The sequence below is a fragment of the Barbatula barbatula genome, assembly GCF_947034865.1.
Source record: "Barbatula barbatula genome assembly, chromosome: 16".
NCBI classification, from domain to species: domain Eukaryota; kingdom Metazoa; phylum Chordata; class Actinopteri; order Cypriniformes; family Nemacheilidae; genus Barbatula; species Barbatula barbatula.
Window position 1 is genome coordinate 178,375 of NC_136779.1, and position 20,782 is coordinate 199,156.

At 38.4% G+C, this 20,782-nt stretch overlaps 2 protein-coding genes across 2 annotated transcripts in view; one reads left to right on the forward strand and one right to left on the reverse strand.

The window, feature by feature from the left end:
• fmn2b (formin 2b) overlaps positions 1-11,665 on the forward strand; it is a 30,404-nt gene extending 18,739 nt beyond the window's left edge. The window contains exons 10-19 of the mRNA XM_079476473.1: positions 1,677-1,768; positions 1,852-1,981; positions 2,061-2,207; positions 2,954-3,013; positions 3,222-3,342; positions 4,533-4,625; positions 5,517-5,568; positions 5,648-5,797; positions 10,647-10,728; positions 10,811-11,665. Of these exons, the coding sequence (XP_079332599.1) occupies positions 1,677-1,768; positions 1,852-1,981; positions 2,061-2,207; positions 2,954-3,013; positions 3,222-3,342; positions 4,533-4,625; positions 5,517-5,568; positions 5,648-5,797; positions 10,647-10,728; positions 10,811-10,837 (954 nt within the window). The 3' untranslated portion in view covers positions 10,838-11,665. The remainder of the gene's footprint in view (positions 1-1,676; positions 1,769-1,851; positions 1,982-2,060; positions 2,208-2,953; positions 3,014-3,221; positions 3,343-4,532; positions 4,626-5,516; positions 5,569-5,647; positions 5,798-10,646; positions 10,729-10,810) is intronic.
• Positions 11,666-17,399: 5,734 nt separating this feature from the next.
• grem2b (gremlin 2, DAN family BMP antagonist b) lies at positions 17,400-18,334 on the reverse strand. Its single transcript, XM_079476482.1, has one exon. The coding sequence runs from the start codon at positions 18,303-18,305 to the stop codon at positions 17,808-17,810; it is 498 nt and encodes a 165-aa protein (XP_079332608.1). The 5' UTR covers positions 18,306-18,334; the 3' UTR covers positions 17,400-17,807.
• Positions 18,335-20,782: the final 2,448 nt, after the last annotated feature.

Genomic DNA, 20,782 nt, shown 5'->3' on the forward strand with positions numbered 1-20,782 from the left:
TTATGGGTGTGTGTGTATATTGTCTTTTGATATGTGTCTGTGAGTTTGTGTTTAAAGGTTCCTGCGTTCACATTGAAAGTGTTTACACTGAAACTGGCAGTAAATGGGATGCAGATCGCAGGCGTATGGAGGCGGCGGGCGGCTAATCACAGCGTTTGAAGTGTGTGAAGAGCGGCCTCGCGGCTGTGATCGATCTTCTCGTGATGCTTCATGGTGCCGAGAATTTTTCCAGAGTTTATGTTCACGCCTGAACTGTACACGTCTGTCGCCGCTCGCTCCATTCTTCTAAACCAAACTGTTTGTTTCTCTCTCTGGTGAAAGAGAAAGCCTTTGTGCCCCTTTGATCAGTCTCCTGGTGCTCTTAAAGCGCTGGGATGTGCGTTTCTGCGCTGTTTGATGTTTATGAAGGTATTTATTCGGTTTGAGCGAGAATCTCTTCACCTTTTCCAATTTAAAGCTGAAACTCACCGACACAACGTCAAACTGTCCGGACTGGTTCACTGTGTGGTTGCTAGGGTGTTGTCGCTGGTTGCTAGGCTCTCTGTGTTTTTTCTCATCACATCTGAGGTTGATTCATGTCGGTAGCATAAACTCAGCTGATGAGAGATATGCTGATATTAAATCAAAGAAATAAAAACATCTTAATTCTGTCATTACCCCTCACGTATTTTAACAACAGACATGTTTTGTCCTTTGTGTTTAATAAACGTTTTGCATACGGACGATTATATTTTTTGATCTCATTCACACTAACCATAGTGAGACACGGCAGATTAAAGTTAAACTGCATCATTCTTATATTTGATGTCTGGTGGTGTTGGAACAGTTTAAATATATAATATTACACTTTTGTGTGATCACAGTTGTTGTGTTGTGTGTAGAGAAGTAAACTCATGAGATGATGTGTCTGTGCGCTGCTTTAATTGGCCCATCAGGGTTTTCTAATAACTTTCATTCAATTAAAGGAGGTCATTTTCTCTTTATTTGGAGTGATGTTTTGTATGGTTTCCCCTTCAAAGGGCGATATATTCAGTGTCTGCGCGCGCTTGTGTTTCCTTTCTGACTGTTTGCCAGTTGTAGACATGACACGCAGCGCCGCTTCTCGTCCGGTTTAACATTTCAAGTCATAATGAGGTGTTTGTGAAGAAAGGCTCGACATCCAAATGATGTCATTTTAATCAAATTCAAGCGTTAAAAGCTGTTTGTTCGTGGTGTGCAGCAGCAACGCAACACAAGTTAATGGGTCATCTCAAACATTGTGAATGCTGTATCAAGTTTTGATAGAAAAGTGCTGGAAATACAAAGGTCATACACACAATTCTGTGCACGTTAATAAATGAAGATATTTGATTTTGACACTTGATTTGATTCTTTTCACATGTAGCTTTGTAATCTGCTGGCATCCAGAATGAGTTTGATCTGCATTTGATCAACTTATATTTTACAGTTTGTCTATTAATATGATTATAAGCTTCATAAACGCACCCCTCAAAATCCCCGGCACATAAGAAATCCCAATTTAACCCCTGACCATAACCATGATAAAAAGAACCCAGAACACATTCATTCATGTCATCTCCACAGACTGTTCACACACAAACAGATGAAGCATGTATTTCATTAGTTTGAAGTGTTGTGAATGATGTAAATGTTTGGCGCTTGTGTTGTGTTTTCAGAGAGCGCAACATGATGAAATGGATAAAATCGACAAACACATCAAATCATCAAAAGATAAAGAGGGAAGCAAACCTCTGGATAAACCTGAACAGTAAGAAACACCAGCGATACCGTCAGAGCGTCTGTACAGATGAGACGTGATGAGACGTGAATACTGTCTGATGTTTCTCACAGGTTTCTCCATCAGCTCTCACAGATCCCAGACTTCTCCAGTCGAGTCTTCTGTATTCTCTTTCAGTCCACGTTCACTGAGTGCATCTCGTCTGTCCAGCGCAAACTTCAGATTCTTCAGAGGATCGGCAAGGTACCTGATCACACACGCGCACACACACACACACACACACACACACACTCACTGATGGCAGGTTTGTGTCTCTCTTTAGACTCTTCAGAGTTCATCTGGAGTTCAGCAGCTTCTTGGTTTAGTTTTGGCTTTTGGGAATTTCATGAACGGTGGAAACCGGACCAGAGGTCAAGCAGACGGATTCTCACTGGACATTCTGCCCAAACTGAAGGATGTCAAGAGCAGCGTGAGACACACACATCACACACTCATATTTCACAAACACACACACACAAGTGTATCTCACACACATCACACACTCATATTTCACAAACACACACACACACGTGTATCTCACACACATCACACACTCATATTTCACAAACACACACACACAAGTGTATCTCACACACATCACACACTCATATTTCACAAACACACACACACAAGTGTATCTCACACACATCACACACTCATATTTCACAAACACACACACACACACGTGTATCTCACACACATCACACACTCATATTTCACAAACACACACACACAAGTGTATCTCACACACATCACACACTCATATTTCACAAACACACACACACAAGTGTATCTCACACACATCACACACTCATATTTCACAAACACACACACACAAGTGTATCTCACACACATCACACACTCATATTTCACAAACACACACACACACACGTGTATCTCACACACATCACACACTCATATTTCACAAACACACACACACAAGTGTATCTCACACACATCACACACTCATATTTCACAAACACACACACACAAGTGTATCTCACACACATCACACACTCATATTTCACAAACACACACACACAAGTGTATCTCACACACATCACACACTCATATTTCACAAACACACACACACAAGTGTATCTCACACACATCACACAAACACTGTTTTGATTTAGTGCTGTATTACTCACGACTTGTTTCTTTTTGTGTTTTCAGGACAACAGTAAAAGTTTGCTGTCTTATATTGTGTCGTATTACCTGAGACACTTTGATGAGGTGAGGTTCATCAAACAGATCAAATATTATCCAATGTTTGAAATAAAGTTCATCCAAATCTGAATTCACACGTGACACGGATGTTTAAAATCAGACTGAACTTTGAATGCGTGTGAAATAATCCTGCTGCGTGTTTAGTAACACCTGAACTCATCAAACCGTCATCATTGTTATTATGATCAATGAAATAACTGAGTGTGTGTTTCAGGACGCCGGCCGGGAGATGTGTGTGTTTCCTCTGCCAGAACCTCATGACCTGTTCCAGGCCTCTCAGATGAAGTTTGAGGACTTCACCAAAGATCTCCTGAAGCTCCGGAAAGATCTGAGAGGTAGAATCAATCACAATACAACTATAACTGACTTTAATCATTCTGTTTGAATAACACATCTGTGACAGAATGTGTTCATGAGATAAACCTGAACTAAATCTGTGTTGATCAACCAAATGAGACGCTTTTCATTTCTGGTCATTAAACAGCAATGGATTATTTTCTCAGATCAGCTGCTCATGTGTTAACACGTATATTTCACTTGAATGACATGTTTAGACCATTTGTTACGAGCGGGTTAACATTAAGACTACAGCAGCTTTTTCTCAATCTATGTATTACGCTTTTTTGTCTTAAATCTGAGAGTTGAATGATTTCCGCTGTGTTGTGATTGTAAGCGGATGTTATGTGTTTGGCTTTAGGAAGAGGATTGAACGCTCTTGACTTTCTAATGTCAGCGACTGATTTCCATGTAATTGGAGTAATTGCCGTGTGTTTGAGTTGAGAATGAAAGATTGTGCTTTCCTTCACTTCTGGCCTCTTTAATCTCTGAGGTTAACCACCTCGCATTTCCCATCTCTCTCTAATCCTCCTCCTTTGGTTCAGCTTTGACACATCCATGCGGTTTTAAAGCGTGTACATGTGAATGTTTGTCAGGAAAACCCCACAGGATCAAGTGAAGAAGTTCATGTGCAGTATGACGTCATGTATTCATAGAAACGGATGCAGGGAATGTGATTCATGTTTAGTGTGTTAACAGATGCTTGTGAGGAGCATTTGGCAAACAACAGACACAATACGTGACGTATAAAACTGACAAGACTAAAGGTCTTTGCACATACACTTTGATATTTTTGTATTTGGCGCTGGTTTGTACGGTGTCTCTGAATTGTCAAAACGCTTCTCAACATGATTGTTACGGATGCGATAAACGCAGAAAATCGGACCCAGTCCAAATTGTTTATGACAGACGGAAATATCGTAGGCAGTGTGTGATGTGACTCGATGTGCAACGGCCTCAAGAAAGAATATTAAAGGCGTTTTCTTCACTTCTCATTTTACACTAATCTGCTCTCTGACCCGTTGACATTCATCTCAAGCAGTGAGGAAAACACATTTCAACCAAGATCAAGAGAAAGATGTTAGATGTGAAAACAATATTCTCCTCTTCCAGAATAATATCAAATATAACCTGATGTAATCCATGACTGAAAGACTTCACAGAAGAAGTGTTTGTGTGTGTTTCCCAGCATGCACTGCAGAGGTTCAGAAGGTTTGTTCCAGCAGTACAGATGAACACCTGCAGCCCTTCAAAGAGAAAATGGAGAGTTTTGTGTCTGATGGTGAGTGAAGAAGAGCGTTTTCATATTTATCATCATCCTCACAGCTCTCTAATCTCTGTCTACTTCAGCTTTGACTTTATTAGCCGGCTTTGTGTGTGTGTGTGTGTGTGTGTACGGGGGTTCTATTAATGGTTGACTGGTGTCAATTAAACTGGGAATTCTCCAGATTCTTCACATCTGTGGTGGAAAAGAATTCCTCCACGTCTCCTGAGAATCCACTGAACTCCGGCCTGTTCCTTCTGCCGTGGGTGAAAATTACAGGCCTGATTACCATTAGTGTGTGTGTGTGTGTGTGTGGCAGGTTTTGTTAATGGGATGAGACCCCCCATCTCTAAAATGAGATTACTCACCCTGAGTCACATGACCTCGGATCTATCCGGACACACACACACACTCAACAGATTTACATGTTTATAAAACCGCACAGAATTTTGTGTGTGTGTGTGTGTGTGTGTGCTGTTTAATGCACAATTATTCAAACACGTACAGATTGTCACACACACACAGTTCTCTTGACAGACAGGCGGTGGGGTGGAGGGGTGATTCGGTCCCTTCATGGTGTTGAACCCTTAACCACTACCGGCCTCAATTTGTCAAAGAGCACCTTGAGCAATGACCCCTGCTGACCTTTACGCTTCTGAGGAAGCCTCTCTCTCTCTCTCTTCTCTTCTCTCTCAACTATAGCGGCGTTTGTTAGATATATATTATATATTATGTTATATGTTATGTGATGATATAGAGATTATTTGTAGACGTAAGGGTTCACATTATTGAACTTATTAACTGAATGTAAACCTCTCGTCCGATCCGTCACAATCATTTATGAATGATCAATATTAACCCGCGCACACGGACACATGCTCAGAAGATGTGAAATCTTTGTTTTTACAGCAAAAACAGAGCTGGAGACCGAAGAGACACGACTGAGCGACACGCACAAACTGTAAGCGCTCGAACACCAGAGTTTCATGTGCAGGATGTGTGAGGAGAACCTGAGAGTTTGAATGTTGATCTTTCTGCAGGTTTCTGGAGATGTGTTGCTTCTTCTCTGTGAAGGCCAAGGGCGGCGAGAAAGAGGTTTCACCCAACACCTTCTACTCCGTGTGGCACGAATTCTCCACCGATTTCAAAGACGCTTGGAAGAAAGAGAACAAGGTCATTCTGCAGGAGAGGTATGTGCGCCTTTTCTCCCAACATATCTGGATCAAACAAAAGAACTGTGTCAACAAACACGCTTCACCTTCTCGCTCTACAAAACCGCCGTTGTTTAGTCCAGGATCATGGGCGGCTCGACGCTGTAATCTCTCAGGAATGCGGGACGTCCACCCAAAAAAAGTCTCACGAAAGCCTTCCCCGAGGCCTTTCTCCTATTTGTAGCGGCTGATTTATTAAGTACTTCAATTAAAAGCTTCCTGTCAGAAGTTGCTCTTTAAATGTTGTGAAAACAGCCTTTCGCTGTTTTCTTAACAGGAAAAGACTCGCCGACAGGACGTGAGTGGGGGGGCGGGGGTCCGCCAGTGCCTGCCGTCCATGTGAGCTGCGTCTGTCGTCTTAATGCTAGAATACCTGAGGCGTGCGCAGGTGCATCATGGGAAGGTTAGGTTCTCTGTGCCAGGCTGAACTACGTGTGGGGAAAATACTGCGGGGTCAAATTTGTTACACCACGGGTCTGAGTGATGGGCCGAGCTTTGTTCTGACGCCGAAGAGTGCAGAGAAGCGCATTCCTGGAATTAAGCTCTCCTCCACGCGAATGAATCTTCTGGCCGTGTGTTTGTTCAACACTAAACGCGTCTCTTTGATAGTTCTGATCTCCGGCGGAGAGATCAAACATGTGGGCAACTCGCGTCACTTTTACGACCCCACCGAACAGATCCCGCACGTGTTGAGCGTGTACTCTTTTATCTTATTGTTTCCTTTTCACATGACTGTGCGTTTACACATGTTTCATGCGTGTGCTTCCTTCTGAAGGGTTGATTCAGAATAAAGCACAACTCTCCCAGAACTTGTGCCATGTGTTTAATATTAGATTATATCTGCCACATTGAGATTCCCTCACAAGCGGAGAGCGCGTGAAATGAACCCTGTCTGTTTTTTTAACCTCGGTAATGAAAAGAATGCTGGAGCGGTCCTGCCGGCTTTCAGTGGTTGGATGGACTCTGGCGATAACGTCCTGAGTAAACAAATGGAAACCATCCCCTGAAAACACTCCTACATTATTCATGAGCGCATATCTCTACATCTGTCCCGAAACGGACGGCTCGTATCGCTCGTCTTCTGAAGCGTCGCTCACATGCAGATTAGGGGCTTTTAGTTGTGTGCCTCTGACCCGTCCGGGCACTCCAGCCGGTCGGCGGGAACCCGCGCCAAATTATATTTCCTTTTCCTCCCGCCCGTCTGCAACATTAGGGCACGTGGGAACCCATGAGCGTTTCTTGCTCCCTAATTCATAAGCAATTTCAGGCAATTCCGATCCATCAGGCGTCTGGCCTCCGTCCTCCCCCAAACGCCCGAGCGGTGAGGTTAGAGCCCAGCATTGGCATGAAACTGGACACGCGGCGTAAAATTGGAAACATAATCGATGGAGTGGAGCACTTCTGCCCGTCCAGATGTAAAACCTTCAAATGTTTTGTTCTTTATACTCGAGAACTGTGTGTCGGGACCATAAATGGCCTGGTCAGATGCGGCTTTATTCATCACAGAGCGGAGAAAGCACACGTTTGACTCCCGGAGCTCTAGCGTGGCATCTGATAGAGGAGTTCCCAGAGACGGACGCCAAACGTCTTGCGTTTCCTTTGACATACGCTGCCCCGCTATCAGCCGATCTGCCGCTAAAGTGTTTGCCTTTCTACCTCAATGGCACCTAAAACCCTGAAGAATTCTCTCTCTCTGTCGCTCGGCCCCAATTTGTCATGAATGCTTGTGGTTTTGTGTGTGCTGGAACAGACGGGGGGCTGTTTGCGGCTCTCTGCCCGAAGGTCCATCTGGAGCCAGCGGAGACGGATCTGTCTGACACAGAAAGCTCTCAACAGAGCCGTCGGAGTGAAGAGACGTGTCGCCCCGTCGGGCTCTTTGTCTCCTTCTCGTCTCTCTCTGTGTGTTTGTCCGGGTGGCGATGCAGACGGTGCGGCTCTCATGAGGACTCCTGAGTCTTTTTGTTTCTTTACGGTGGTCTCGGTTTGAAGACTTGAACGTTAGATGCGCTTCCACCTCACATGAAACTCAATGTTCTGTCCGGATGCGTGTCATGTCACTTCACGTGTTTCTCACTCAGAAATCATGTGTGTCACACAAACGCTGCTTTAAATGAGCTTTAGTTTCTCTCTGTTCATTCTTCATGGGTGATTGTTTTCATTCAACACACACAGTGATGCCTTAAAATACTGCATAGGTAGTTCACTAGGTTTGGACTGAACAATAGTCTCTTTGTTGACAGAGTAAAGTTACTGCGTGTGTTTGTGTGTTCTGTGGACCAAATGTCTCCACATCAATAGGAATAGCAGAAATGTTCAGAAATCTTTGAGAAAAACAAAGGGATTGTTATTTGATCATGTTCAAATGTGTCGGTGCTACTAGCCTTGTGTTCAGCGCAGTGACATAAGTCCTATTCGGACGGGACTAGTTTTCTAAACGACGTCAGAGTTGAAGCGGTTCTAACACCACGTCTGTGATTTTATGCATCGATTTGGACGGGACTTGATATTACAGAGGTTTCGTAAGCTCGGGTGCTGCAGAAGATCACGTGCTCTGGACACATGCATTGCGTATAATCACATGACCCAACAACAACAGCACGCTATATAAAACCCACAGGAATGAAGTAAGCATGATTATACCATGGTCTTGTGTTGGCTGGAGGGTGTGCATTATAACCCTGTAACTCACGGGTAGCTCCAATCGGTTTGATTTACATTCAAAATGAACTGAGGTCACTAACGGTCATTTTCAGCGGTTTGATCTAAAGCTACACTGTAAACATCAATCACAGCTTTAACTTGGTTCTTGTCCTCCACGTTGCGCATTAAAACCCTTGTTGCACTGCTAGCTGTGGATTATCTCTTACTTATTTAATATAATCATTTCTCATTTTCATTCATTAACACTTAATTGAGGTGACAGTTTACCAGATTGCCTCGTCTCAATTTTATTTTGATATTTTGAAGAACTATAGGAATATTGATGCAGGAAGTATATACGTGCGTTAGTAAGAATTTACAGCAGTCCACATTGGCCAAAAAACGTTAAGAAACTCGTTTTGAAAATATGTTGTCAGCAATCGCAGACGTTCCCAGTCGCTCGGGATTAGGTGAAAAACAGCAGGTCGATTGCGCTGGAATTTTTACAGAGATCGTGTGAGAACAAACGGACAGGATTAAAATCGCAAAGTAGGTTTGAGAAACACAAATGTCTGTAGCGACCCCTGGAACACTAGTCCCGTCCCAATAGGGCTATACAGAACATCTGCACCAACGGTGACCTGGACGTGACGTCCCGTTCTCTTCTCTTCACTCCGTCCTGTCGAAAGCGTGACAGAAGCAAAAGAAACACAATGTAAAACTGCTCAGTGGCTTCATGTTATTATTGGTGATGTGTGTGTGGTCTTCTGTTGTGTTGTGTGAAATGTCATCTGTATCAAACACTGAAATTCATTCTCATAAGAGTGTGTGTCGCTTCTGAATCAGATCGTGACCTGGAACTCAAACACAACCATATTTAGAGCTGAAGACCGAGTCGGGTGTGTGTGTGGTGAAGAACAGAGGGATGTTTTTACTCTCTTGTGCTGCTCCTGATGTTGAAGAATCTCTCTCTGGCCGCTCATAAGTCTCTCTCTCTCCTGTAAACATTTCAAACAGTCCGAGGGTCGGAAGAGGCAGCGCTCTTAGCAGCCAAATACATCACAACAAATGATCTGTTTGTTTTACACTTCAGTCCGGCGGGAGGACGTGACGCCTCAGTGATTGACTTACTGCGCTTTACTGCAACTCCACACAAAAATCTGTCTCGCTTTATGAGCTTCAGCTCGCCGAGGTCACCGGTGCTCTTTATCCTTCAGACGTCGGCCGCTTTCATGTCACGTCCGTTTTGTGGTTTTTGTTCTCCATTGTGCAGCTGATATAATGCGGATTATATCATTCGTTGAGTATTTCACTACACACTCATTCTGTTTATTGTTCAATAATAAAACATTTCAATTCAAATGTATTTCTGGGCAACTTTTCACAATTTACAGAAATACATTGTGGAACAAACAGACATTAAATATAGATGTTGTGATGAAATGGATTAACAACAATAATATAGAAATAAGACGTAAATATATTGAGTCTTAATTAAATTGTGTTATAGGATGTTGGTGTCAAAACTTTAATTCATGAATTGATGGAATTCTCAACATGATTGTTACGGATGCGAAAAACGCAGAACATCAAACCCAGTCTGAATTTTTTATGACGGACGGAAATATCGTAGGCAATGTGTGATGTGGTTGAGACAACGTGAGGTCGTATGTATTTTTTAACATGCGGAAATTGCGGACTCGATGTGCAACGGCCTTTAAGATGATCTCTGTCCGTCTGTCTTTTATCTGAAATGTGTTTTCCGGATCTTTTGTGACTCTCTGGTCTCGTGAAACATGGCCAATTACGGGGCTTTGGTTTCATTGACTGGTTAAGAGGTCACAGAAGAAGAGCGAGACTGACAGCACACAACTCATGAGACGGAAATGAGCGTGTCCGAGCGCACACATCTGTCAGAATGAGTTCAAGTGAACGCGTCTCGTGTCCTTCGTTTACATTGAGTCATTGAGCAGACGATTTGATCCAAAGCGACTTACAGAGAGATCAGGGAGCAATAAGCGATCATCTGATGTCACACTGAAACTCTTCAACAGGTCACAGAAGATACTTGAGTGTTTTCATCTGATGCTGTCACACATTATCTGACATGTTTATAACTTCATAATGTGGAAAAAGATTTTTCTTTGATGAATGACTTTATAGTTTACTCTGATGTGTGTGTCATCAGGTTGAAAGCGGCAGAAGAAAGTTTCAGACAGGTGAAGGAGAAAGCCACATACAGCATCAAACCTAAACACGCCTCTGGAATCGTAAGAATCTTCCTTTATTCATCTTCTCATGACAGCTTTAATGCAGATGTTTATTTGTACTTGTCTGCTTTGTGTCTCTCAGAAAGCAAAGTTGGGAATGAAGATATAAGAGCTCGATCAGAAAAACCTCCATTTACATCAAGACACACACACACAGCAGACGTCACTTTTACTTCTGTCATCTGAGATATGGACACAGGAAGTGATCTTTGCCCTCTGAATGTGATGTCATATCCTGTGTGATGAAGCACGATGACCCACAACAATCATTTAGGTTCACTGGAGATCTTGAAGCAATATCATCAAAGAAAGTGTCCGTTTTATTTTTAATAAATGACAAAAACCTGAAAAACAAGAAGAAGAGAAACTACGTGTCTGGATTTCTGCAGTAAAAATATGAAATGGTGAAGTCATCCGGCGGCTTCAAAATTACTTTTTAAACATCAGCACATGGTTTTCACTCCACCTGCATTCTTCCACATCTCGAAAGCACACTACAGGACCTAAAAGAGACACATCAGAATGTACAGCGATACAGTGCAAACAGCTAGTCAATGTCTCTCTCTCTCGTGATCGCTTTGGCGTCTGGCACTTTTTTTTCTTGTTTTGCTGCATTAACACAGTTTCTCATAAAATGTTTTTAAATAATTGTAAATGATTCTATTAACATCGTTTTGTTGCACTGTTTGTTTGTTTGTTTGTTTTTAGCATGTTTATTTTTGGACGGATTGTCTGCTCTCCATGTGCAATATCTGTTTGTATCTCTGATGGTTTTGAGAACAGTGTAATTTATGTAAAATAAAGGGATTAATAAATGCAGATGATTTGGTTTTCATGTTTGATGTGATTTGAGATTTACTTGATCACAGTCACAACAGGATTCACAGCGTAAATCATCAAACTTTCTGTTTTTTATCTTCAGACCGATGTGGAAATGACAGAAGCGAGTCGGCTGACAGCGGTAAATTATCAATGAGACAAAACATTTACTAAAATAGTTTACTAATATATATATATATATGTATAAAGAACAAGTTTCACTTCAGCTATTTTGTGTACATCTCATATATACAGTATGTGCATTCTTGCATTTAGCAGACGCTTTTATCCAAAGCGATTCTTGTGTCATCCGTGACGGGCATCACTTCACCATCTGATTCCAGTTTCATCTTTAAAGGTACAAGTCTTCTATCATTTAACAGTAAACATTCTTTGACTTTCTTCTTCAGAACACAAAAGAAGATCTTTTGAAGAATGTCGAAGAATCCCATTGACTGTCATTGTGTGAACACACCGTGTGTTATTAAAAGATATATTTATAATGAATTTGTCAAAAAAAAACTATAAAAATCATTTGCTGCATCCGGGTTACCGTGTGTTATTAAAAGATATATTTATAATGAATTTGTCAAAAAAAACCTATAAAAATCATTTGCTGCATCCGGGTTACCGTGTGTTATTAAAAGATATATTTATAATGAATTTGTCAAAAAAAACCTATAAAAATTATTTGCTGCATCCGGGTTACCGTGTGTTATTAAAAGATATATTTATAATGAATTTGTCAAAAAAAAACTATAAAAATTATTTGCTGCATCCGGGTTACCGTGTGTTATTAAAAGATATATTTATAATGAATTTGTCAAAAAAAAACTATAAAAATTATTTGCTGCATCCGGGTTACCGTGTGTTATTAAAAGATATATTTATAATGAATTTGTCAAAAAAAAACTATAAAAATTATTTGCTGCATCCGGGTTACCGTATGTTATTAAAAGATATATTTATAATGAATTTGTCAAAAAAAAACTATAAAAATCATTTGCTGCATCCGGGTTACCGTGTGTTATTAAAAGATATATTCATAATGAATTTGTCAAAAAAAAACTATAAAAATTATTTGCTGCATCCGGGTTACCGTGTGTTATTAAAAGATATATTCATAATGAATTTGTCAAAAAAAAAACTATAAAAATTATTTGCTGCATCCGGGTTACCGTGTGTTATTAAAAGATATATTTATAATGAATTTGTCAAAAAAAAACTATAAAAATCATTTGCTGCATCCGGGTTACCGTGTGTTATTAAAAGATATATTTATAATGAATTTGTCAAAAAAAACTATAAAAATCATTTGCTGCATCCGGGTTACCGTGTGTTATTAAAAGATATATTTATAATGAATTTGTCAAAAAAAACCTATAAAAATTATTTGCTGCATCCGGGTTACCGTGTGTTATTAAAAGATATATTTATAATGAATTTGTCAAAAAAAAACTATAAAAATTATTTGCTGCATCCGGGTTACCGTGTGTTATTAAAAGATATATTTATAATGAATTTGTCAAAAAAAAACTATAAAAATTATTTGCTGCATCCGGGTTACCGTGTGTTATTAAAAGATATATTTATAATGAATTTGTCAAAAAAAAACTATAAAAATTATTTGCTGCATCCGGGTTACCGTGTGTTATTAAAAGATATATTTATAATGAATTTGTCAAAAAAAAACTATAAAAATTATTTGCTGCATCCGGGTTACCGTGTGTTATTAAAAGATATATTTATAATGAATTTGTCAAAAAAAAACTATAAAAATTATTTGCTGCATCCGGGTTACCGTGTGTTATTAAAAGATATATTTATAATGAATTTGTCAAAAAAAAACTATAAAAATCATTTGCTGCATCCGGGTTACCGTGTGTTATTACAGTTTTTCTCAGTTGTTTACACACAAATATTGGTACTTGAGACACAATGACCACAACATGTAACTCATTCACCAACCCCCTGAACCAATTCTGCTAAACTACAAGCACAATTCCTGCTTTACACTCACATTGCAGATCAAAAACACACTTTTTTCAAAACACTACACACAATTCTCTGCATTTGGCACAATTTTCAGGCAGAAAAATCTCTTGTTTTCAGAAGGAACACACTGCCATTCAAATATGAACACTGACTCATCACATGTGTAAACACCTCACAAATGTGTAAACCCTTTCTCCAAGCTATGGAAGATGCATGTCGAGATATAGCAGCTGATGCTTTTCATGGCTGGACTGAAAAAAATTGCTTGTGATGTGGATGAGGTGATGTGGTCAGACCCAAACCGAAGAGAAGATGCATCATAGTTTTTTTTACTGTAACTGTATACAGTAAAATCTTCTGTTGTTTTGTATGTACACCACTGTTTGTGCAACTTTGCGTTAGTTGGGATGTACACTGTACATTGATTTTGTTGGAAAAATAAAATATATTTGTTATCGTGTATTTGTGTGTTCTGACTATAAAAACTATTATATATATATATATCAACACACTTATGTATGTACTGTCTGTAGTAAGTGTAACACTGAACCAAATAAAGAGCAAAGTGTTTTCCATTCATTATAGTGTTTTATAAAGAGCACATCAGTGTTCAACTGGTTCTTATAAATGTTTATTCATATGATGGTTTGTGTGTGTCACTTGAAAACAAAATACCATTTTGAGAAGAAAGAACATTGTTTTGAATCTAAAGTTTCATTTTGCAGGAGAATTGAGGGGTTTTGCCCATTGTGTTTGTGTTTTTTGATTTGTGTGTAGAGTTCTGAGAATATGAGGCATGCTTTCAGAAAATGTGTGTAAACAATTGAGAAAAACTGTAAAAGATATATTTATAATGAATTTGTCAAAAAAAAACTATAAAAATTATTTGCTGCATCCGGGTTACCGTGTGTTATTAAAAGATATATTTATAATGAATTTGTCAAAAAAAAACTATAAAAATTATTTGCTGCATCCGGGTTACCGTGTGTTATTAAAAGATATATTTATAATGAATTTGTCAAAAAAAAACTATAAAAATTATTTGCTGCATCCGGGTTACCGTGTGTTATTAAAAGATATATTTATAATGAATTTGTCAAAAAAAAAACTATAAAAATTATTTGCTGCATCCGGGTTACCGTGTGTTATTAAAAGATATATTTATAATGAATTTGTCAAAAAAAAACTATAAAAATTATTTGCTGCATCCGGGTTACCGTGTGTTATTAAAAGATATATTCATAATGAATTTGTCAAAAAAAAACTATAAAAATTATTTGCTGCATCCGGGTTACCGTGTGTTATTAAAAGATATATTTATAATGAATTTGTCAAAAAAAAAACTATAAAAATTATTTGCTGCATCCGGGTTACCGTGTGTTATTAAAAGATATATTTATAATGAATTTGTCAAAAAAAAACTATAAAAATTATTTGCTGCATCCGGGTTACCGTGTGTTATTAAAAGATATATTCATAATGAATTTGTCAAAAAAAAACTATAAAAATTATTTGCTGCATCCGGGTTACCGTGTGTTATTAAAAGATATATTTATAATGAATTTGTCAAAAAAAAACTATAAAAATTATTTGCTGCATCCGGGTTACCGTGTGTTATTAAAAGATGTATTTATAATGAATTTGTCAAAAAAAAACTATAAAAATTATTTGCTGCATCCGGGTTACCGTGTGTTATTAAAAGATATATTTATAATGAATTTGTCAAAAAAAAACTATAAAAATTATTTGCTGCATCCGGGTTACCGTGTGTTATTAAAAGATATATTTATAATGAATTTGTCAAAAAAAAACTATAAAAATCATTTGCTGCATCCGGGTTACCGTGTGTTATTAAAAGATGTATTTATAATGAATTTGTCAAAAAAAAACTATAAAAATTATTTGCTGCATCCGGGTTACCGTGTGTTATTAAAAGATATATTTATAATGAATTTGTCAAAAAAAAACTATAAAAATTATTTGCTGCATCCGGGTTACCGTGTGTTATTAAAAGATATATTTATAATGAATTTGTCAAAAAAAAACTATAAAAATTATTTGCTGCATCCGGGTTACCGTATGTTATTAAAAGATATATTTATAATGAATTTGTCAAAAAAAACTATAAAAATTATTTGCTGCATCCGGGTTACCGTGTGTTATTAAAAGATATATTCATAATGAATTTGTCAAAAAAAAACTATAAAAATCATTTGCTGCATCCGGGTTACCGTGTGTTATTAAAAGATATATTTATAATGAATTTGTCAAAAAAAAAACTATAAAAATTATTTGCTGCATCCGGGTTACCGTGTGTTATTAAAAGATATATTCATAATGAATTTGTCAAAAAAAAAACTATAAAAATTATTTGCTGCATCCGGGTTACCGTGTGTTATTAAAAGATATATTCATAATGAATTTGTCAAAAAAAAAACTATAAAAATTATTTGCTGCATCCGGGTTACCGTGTGTTATTAAAAGATATATTTATAATGAATTTGTCAAAAAAAAACTATAAAAATTATTTGCTGCATCCGGGTTACCGTGTGTTATTAAAAGATATATTTATAATGAATTTGTCAAAAAAAAACTATAAAAATTATTTGCTGCATCCGGGTTACCGTGTGTTATTAAAAGATATATTTATAATGAATTTGTCAAAAAAAAACTATAAAAATTATTTGCTGCATCCGGGTTACCGTGTGTTATTAAAAGATATATTTATAATGAATTTGTCAAAAAAAACTATAAAAATTATTTGCTGCATCCGGGTTACCGTGTGTTATTAAAAGATATATTTATAATGAATTTGTCAAAAAAAACAATAAAAATTATTTGCTGCATCCGGGTTACCGTATGTTATTAAAAGATATATTCATAATGAATTTGTCAAAAAAAACTATAAAAATTATTTGCTGCATCCGGGTTACCGTGTGTTATTAAAAGATATATTTATAATGAATTTGTCAAAAAAAACAATAAAAATTATTTGCTGCATCCGGGTTACCGTGTGTTATTAAAAGATATATTTATAATGAATTTGTCAAAAAAAACAATAAAAATTATTTGCTGCATCCGGGTTACCGTGTGTTATTAAAAGATATATTTATAATGAATTTGTCAAAAAAAAACTATAAAAATCATTTGCTGCATCCGGGTTACCGTGTGTTATTAAAAGATATATTTATAATGAATTTGTCAAAAAAAACAATAAAAATCATTTGCTGCATCCGGGTTACCGTGTGTTATTAAAAGATATATTTATAATGAATTTGTCAAAAAAAAACTATAAAAATCATTTGCTGCATCCGGGTTACCGTGTGTTATTAAAAGATATATTTATAATGAATTTGTCAAAAAAAACAATAAAAATCATTTGCTGCATCCGGGTTACCGTGTGTTATTAAAAGATATATTTATAATGAATTTGTCAAAAAAAAACTATAAAAATCATTTGCTGCATCCGGGTTACCGTGTGTTATTAAAAGATATATTTATAATGAATTTGTCAAAAAAAACTATAAAAATCATTTGCTGCATCCGGGTTACCGTGTGTTATTAAAAGATATATTTATAATGAATTTGTCAAAAAAAAACTATAAAAATCATTTGCTGCATCCGGGTTACCGTGTGTTATTAAAAGATATATTTATAATGAATTTGTCAAAAAAAAACTATAAAAATCATTTGCTGCATCCGGGTTACCGTGTGTTATTAAAAGATATATTTATAATGAATTTGTCAAAAAAAAACTATAAAAATCATTTGCTGCATCCGGGTTACCGTGTGTTATTAGTTTTGAGCGTAACCTGCAAATGTCGCGACTGGCCAATCAGAATCGAGCATTCCAATGCGCCGTGTTATAATGAAGAATATCGCTCAAACTGCGGTTGGGTTGTTTTAACTGTGTAATAATAATAATAATAACATCTCACTAACACAATAAGACACAAACATGAGTTCTTGCTCATAAACTCTGTGTTCTGACGTCATTCAAGTCACAGAGTCTCGCGTTGACGAGCAGAAGGAAGTTCTACAAGAAATACTTTCTATGTTTCTCTAGACAGAAATAAACATTTATTGTACAATAGTTCTATACATTCACTAGAGTCCGTTAAACATGTCGGAGTCGAGCAGCGGCAGCAGCGGGTTCGAGTCTCTCAGTCTCGCGAGGGCTGTCTGACTGAACGTGCGCGCTCTCGAGCGTCTCTTCCGTGTCACGCATCAGCGTCTCTAACAGTGACGCACCGACGCAGCGTCCCTCACCGCTTGTCCGTCACGCTCACCGACATGCAGCGGCACTGTTTCACGCGCTGGATCTTCCGGTACCGGAGCGGCGGCTGCAGGTCCGGACAGTCGAGCTCCACCGTCAGCGTGGTGAAGCGGTGCGGCCTGCAGAAGGCGCACGACTGGAACGACTCCGGCTCTTTCTTCACGTGTCGCGGGATGTAGAACGAGTTGCACTGGCCGTAGCAGAAGCGGTTGATGACCGTCCGGCTCTTGCAGTTCTCCTGACTGACCGTCTGCCGCAGCGGCTGCGTCTTGCACCAGTCGCTCCTCAGATACTTCCTCTCGGTCACCACCAGCGCCTCCTGGCTGGACGCGAGCACCTCCTGTTTCCGCCCGCGGCGGTCTGACGTGTTCGCGTTGCTCTTGAGGGGCGATGGGATGGAGCCCTGCGGTCGATTCTTACGGCTGTCAGAGACCCCGAACAGCGTCCCGGCGAGCATCAGCCAGCACAGCGCGACCCTGCGACTCATCCTGAAACAAACAAACGATTACATCACGAGTCAAACATCCACAAAACAAACGCAGAACAAGATCAAATGATTCAATAATCTTTGATATCTGATTTGTTGTGTAGTAATAATTCAGGCTCACAACACAAGACACACACACACACATCTAAAACTGACTGTGTTCAATACTCACTTCAAGAGCAAGTTGACCCAAAGATCTACTTTGTGTGATGTGTTACTCGCCCACATAACATTAAACATGTTGAGAGAACTTCTGGCGTCTTCAGAGCACACGTGAAGATATTTAGAGATTTCCAGACCTCCTCATAGACATCATGGTGTCAGTTATTGTCAAGGTCCAGAAAAGCACTAAACACATGTGACATCGGTCCATCCGCTCATAGTGGATCAGTTGAAGCGACGAGAAGAAGAAGAAGAAGAAGAAGTGAACGCGTGAACGCGCCATAGACGGGCAACACAGAGGAGGATATATCCATTAAAGTCTCTGTTTTAGTTTGTTTTTCACACATAAATCATTCTCGTCGCTTCAACTGATCCACTATGAGCGGATGGACCGATGTCACATGTCTTTAGTGCTTTTCTGGACCTTGACAACAACTGACACCATGATGTCTATGAGGAGGTCTGGAAATCTCTAAATATCTTCACGTGTGCTCTGAAGACGCCAGAAGTTCTCTCAACATGTTTAACGTCATGTGGGCGAGTAACACATCACACAAAGTAGATCTTTGGCTCAACTTGCTCTTGAAGGACCTGAAGCCTTAAGAAGCGTTGAGATATTTTGTGTGTCTGTCGTGCTTTTACAAATCACAGAATCAGAAGAACATCAACATAGTTGAACACAAAGGTCACATCCACTTATAAGAACTTTGTGTTATTATGTTCAGTTTAAACACAAAGTTCTTGTTGTGGTTGAATGAACAAACACTTCACACTTTATCAACACTTGACATTTTACGGCTTCACTAGAATCTAATTTAATTCTTGTTTTTATGTCTGTGTCTCTGTTTCATTCCTCAGTTTTGATGTTTCAGTTTGTAGTTTAGTGTCAAATGAGTTGAGAATGATCAGATGGATGGGAACATTTCTGAAGCTCTTCTTCATCTTTGTTTAAGGGATGTTTGAGAATGAAATGTTTTCCATTTCTCTCCGTTGAAACGGCACATTCAGTAGAAGCAGAATCTCAGAATGAAAACAGTGATGAGATCGAGAAAGATTGTAGACGTATAAACATTCACATTATTTAGTGTTTGACTTTTTGTCTCTTATCAAAGAAGCGTCGAGAGAAAACTTCACAAACTTTCTCAAGAATACAGACGTATTTCAGTGTTTGTGTTCTTTCAGAAGACTGATGCACTTCTTCTCATTCATCTGTCTGTCTGAGCGTGTGGTTTAGTGTCTGAGAGAGATGAACGGTGTTATCAGTCAACCTGACGTCTAGAAACACGCTGAGCTTCATACGCTTTCACAACATCACTGATGTATAAAGTAAAAGCAACACTTGAGTTAAAGTACAGAAAATGAAAAAGTGACCTTTTAGAATCTGACTTCAACTAACAGATATTGTACTTGAGGCTTTTTCTCCAGTATCAAAGTACTTTTTATATGAAATCTACTTGCGTATTGAAAGTAAAGTGGAAGAAAACGTTGTTAATAATTTTTTTCTTTTTTTAGCATAAAGATAAAAAATTGCTTACATAGATTGTTTTCAAAGTTGTAAATTTCTGTCTCAAGCTCGGTAGTTTTATCTTGAACATCATGTTGCCAAATTGTCCAGAAACCACATCTTTACAGCTTCACTTTATAACATATAACTTTATAAAAGGATAGTTCCCTTCAGTCATTTAATAATTTACTGAAACTGAGCAGCAGCACATTAAAACTTGTGTTGAACCTCAGAGAGCAAGTTCTGCCCTCGCACACTGAGCTTTGACCAACCGTTGGTTCAGCGCCGTCATGATGACCGGATCGCTAACTCCTCCATTTCACTTCTGTGTCTATGCTTTTATTTTGTAGTAACGAACATGCTTAGGGCAAAGGTAGTGTAGAAATATAAATAATTTTTTGGAGTCTTTGTCACATTACAACACTGTTTGAAACACACAGACAGAGAGAGAGAGACATTTAGAAAGAAAAGAAGTGATATCACGTTTGCTATAATAGTAGAAAATGAGCCGTTTTAATGAATCAAATCAGAACTAACAAGAGATTCAATCATTCTGGAGGAAATAATAAAGATGATGACGTCCAGCTGATGAACACTGACACGTGTCTGGATGGCCGACAACATAAACATACACAAGATGAATATGTCTGTATGTTTATTTCTGTCCGTTCAGAACTGAAAGTGTGTGCGTGTGCGCTGGAGAGTTTGTGTGATATTTAGCACTGAAGGTGCCCTGCAGTTTATCTGCTGAATAAACCACAAGCACACAAAGGTAAATAGACTCTTTAAATAACCTGCTTGTGTATGTGAA

Coding starts and splice junctions, on each gene's coding strand:
- grem2b (XM_079476482.1), bottom strand. CDS start 18,305: ATGAGTCGCAGGGTCGCGCTGTGCTGGCTGATGCTCGCCGGGACGCTG.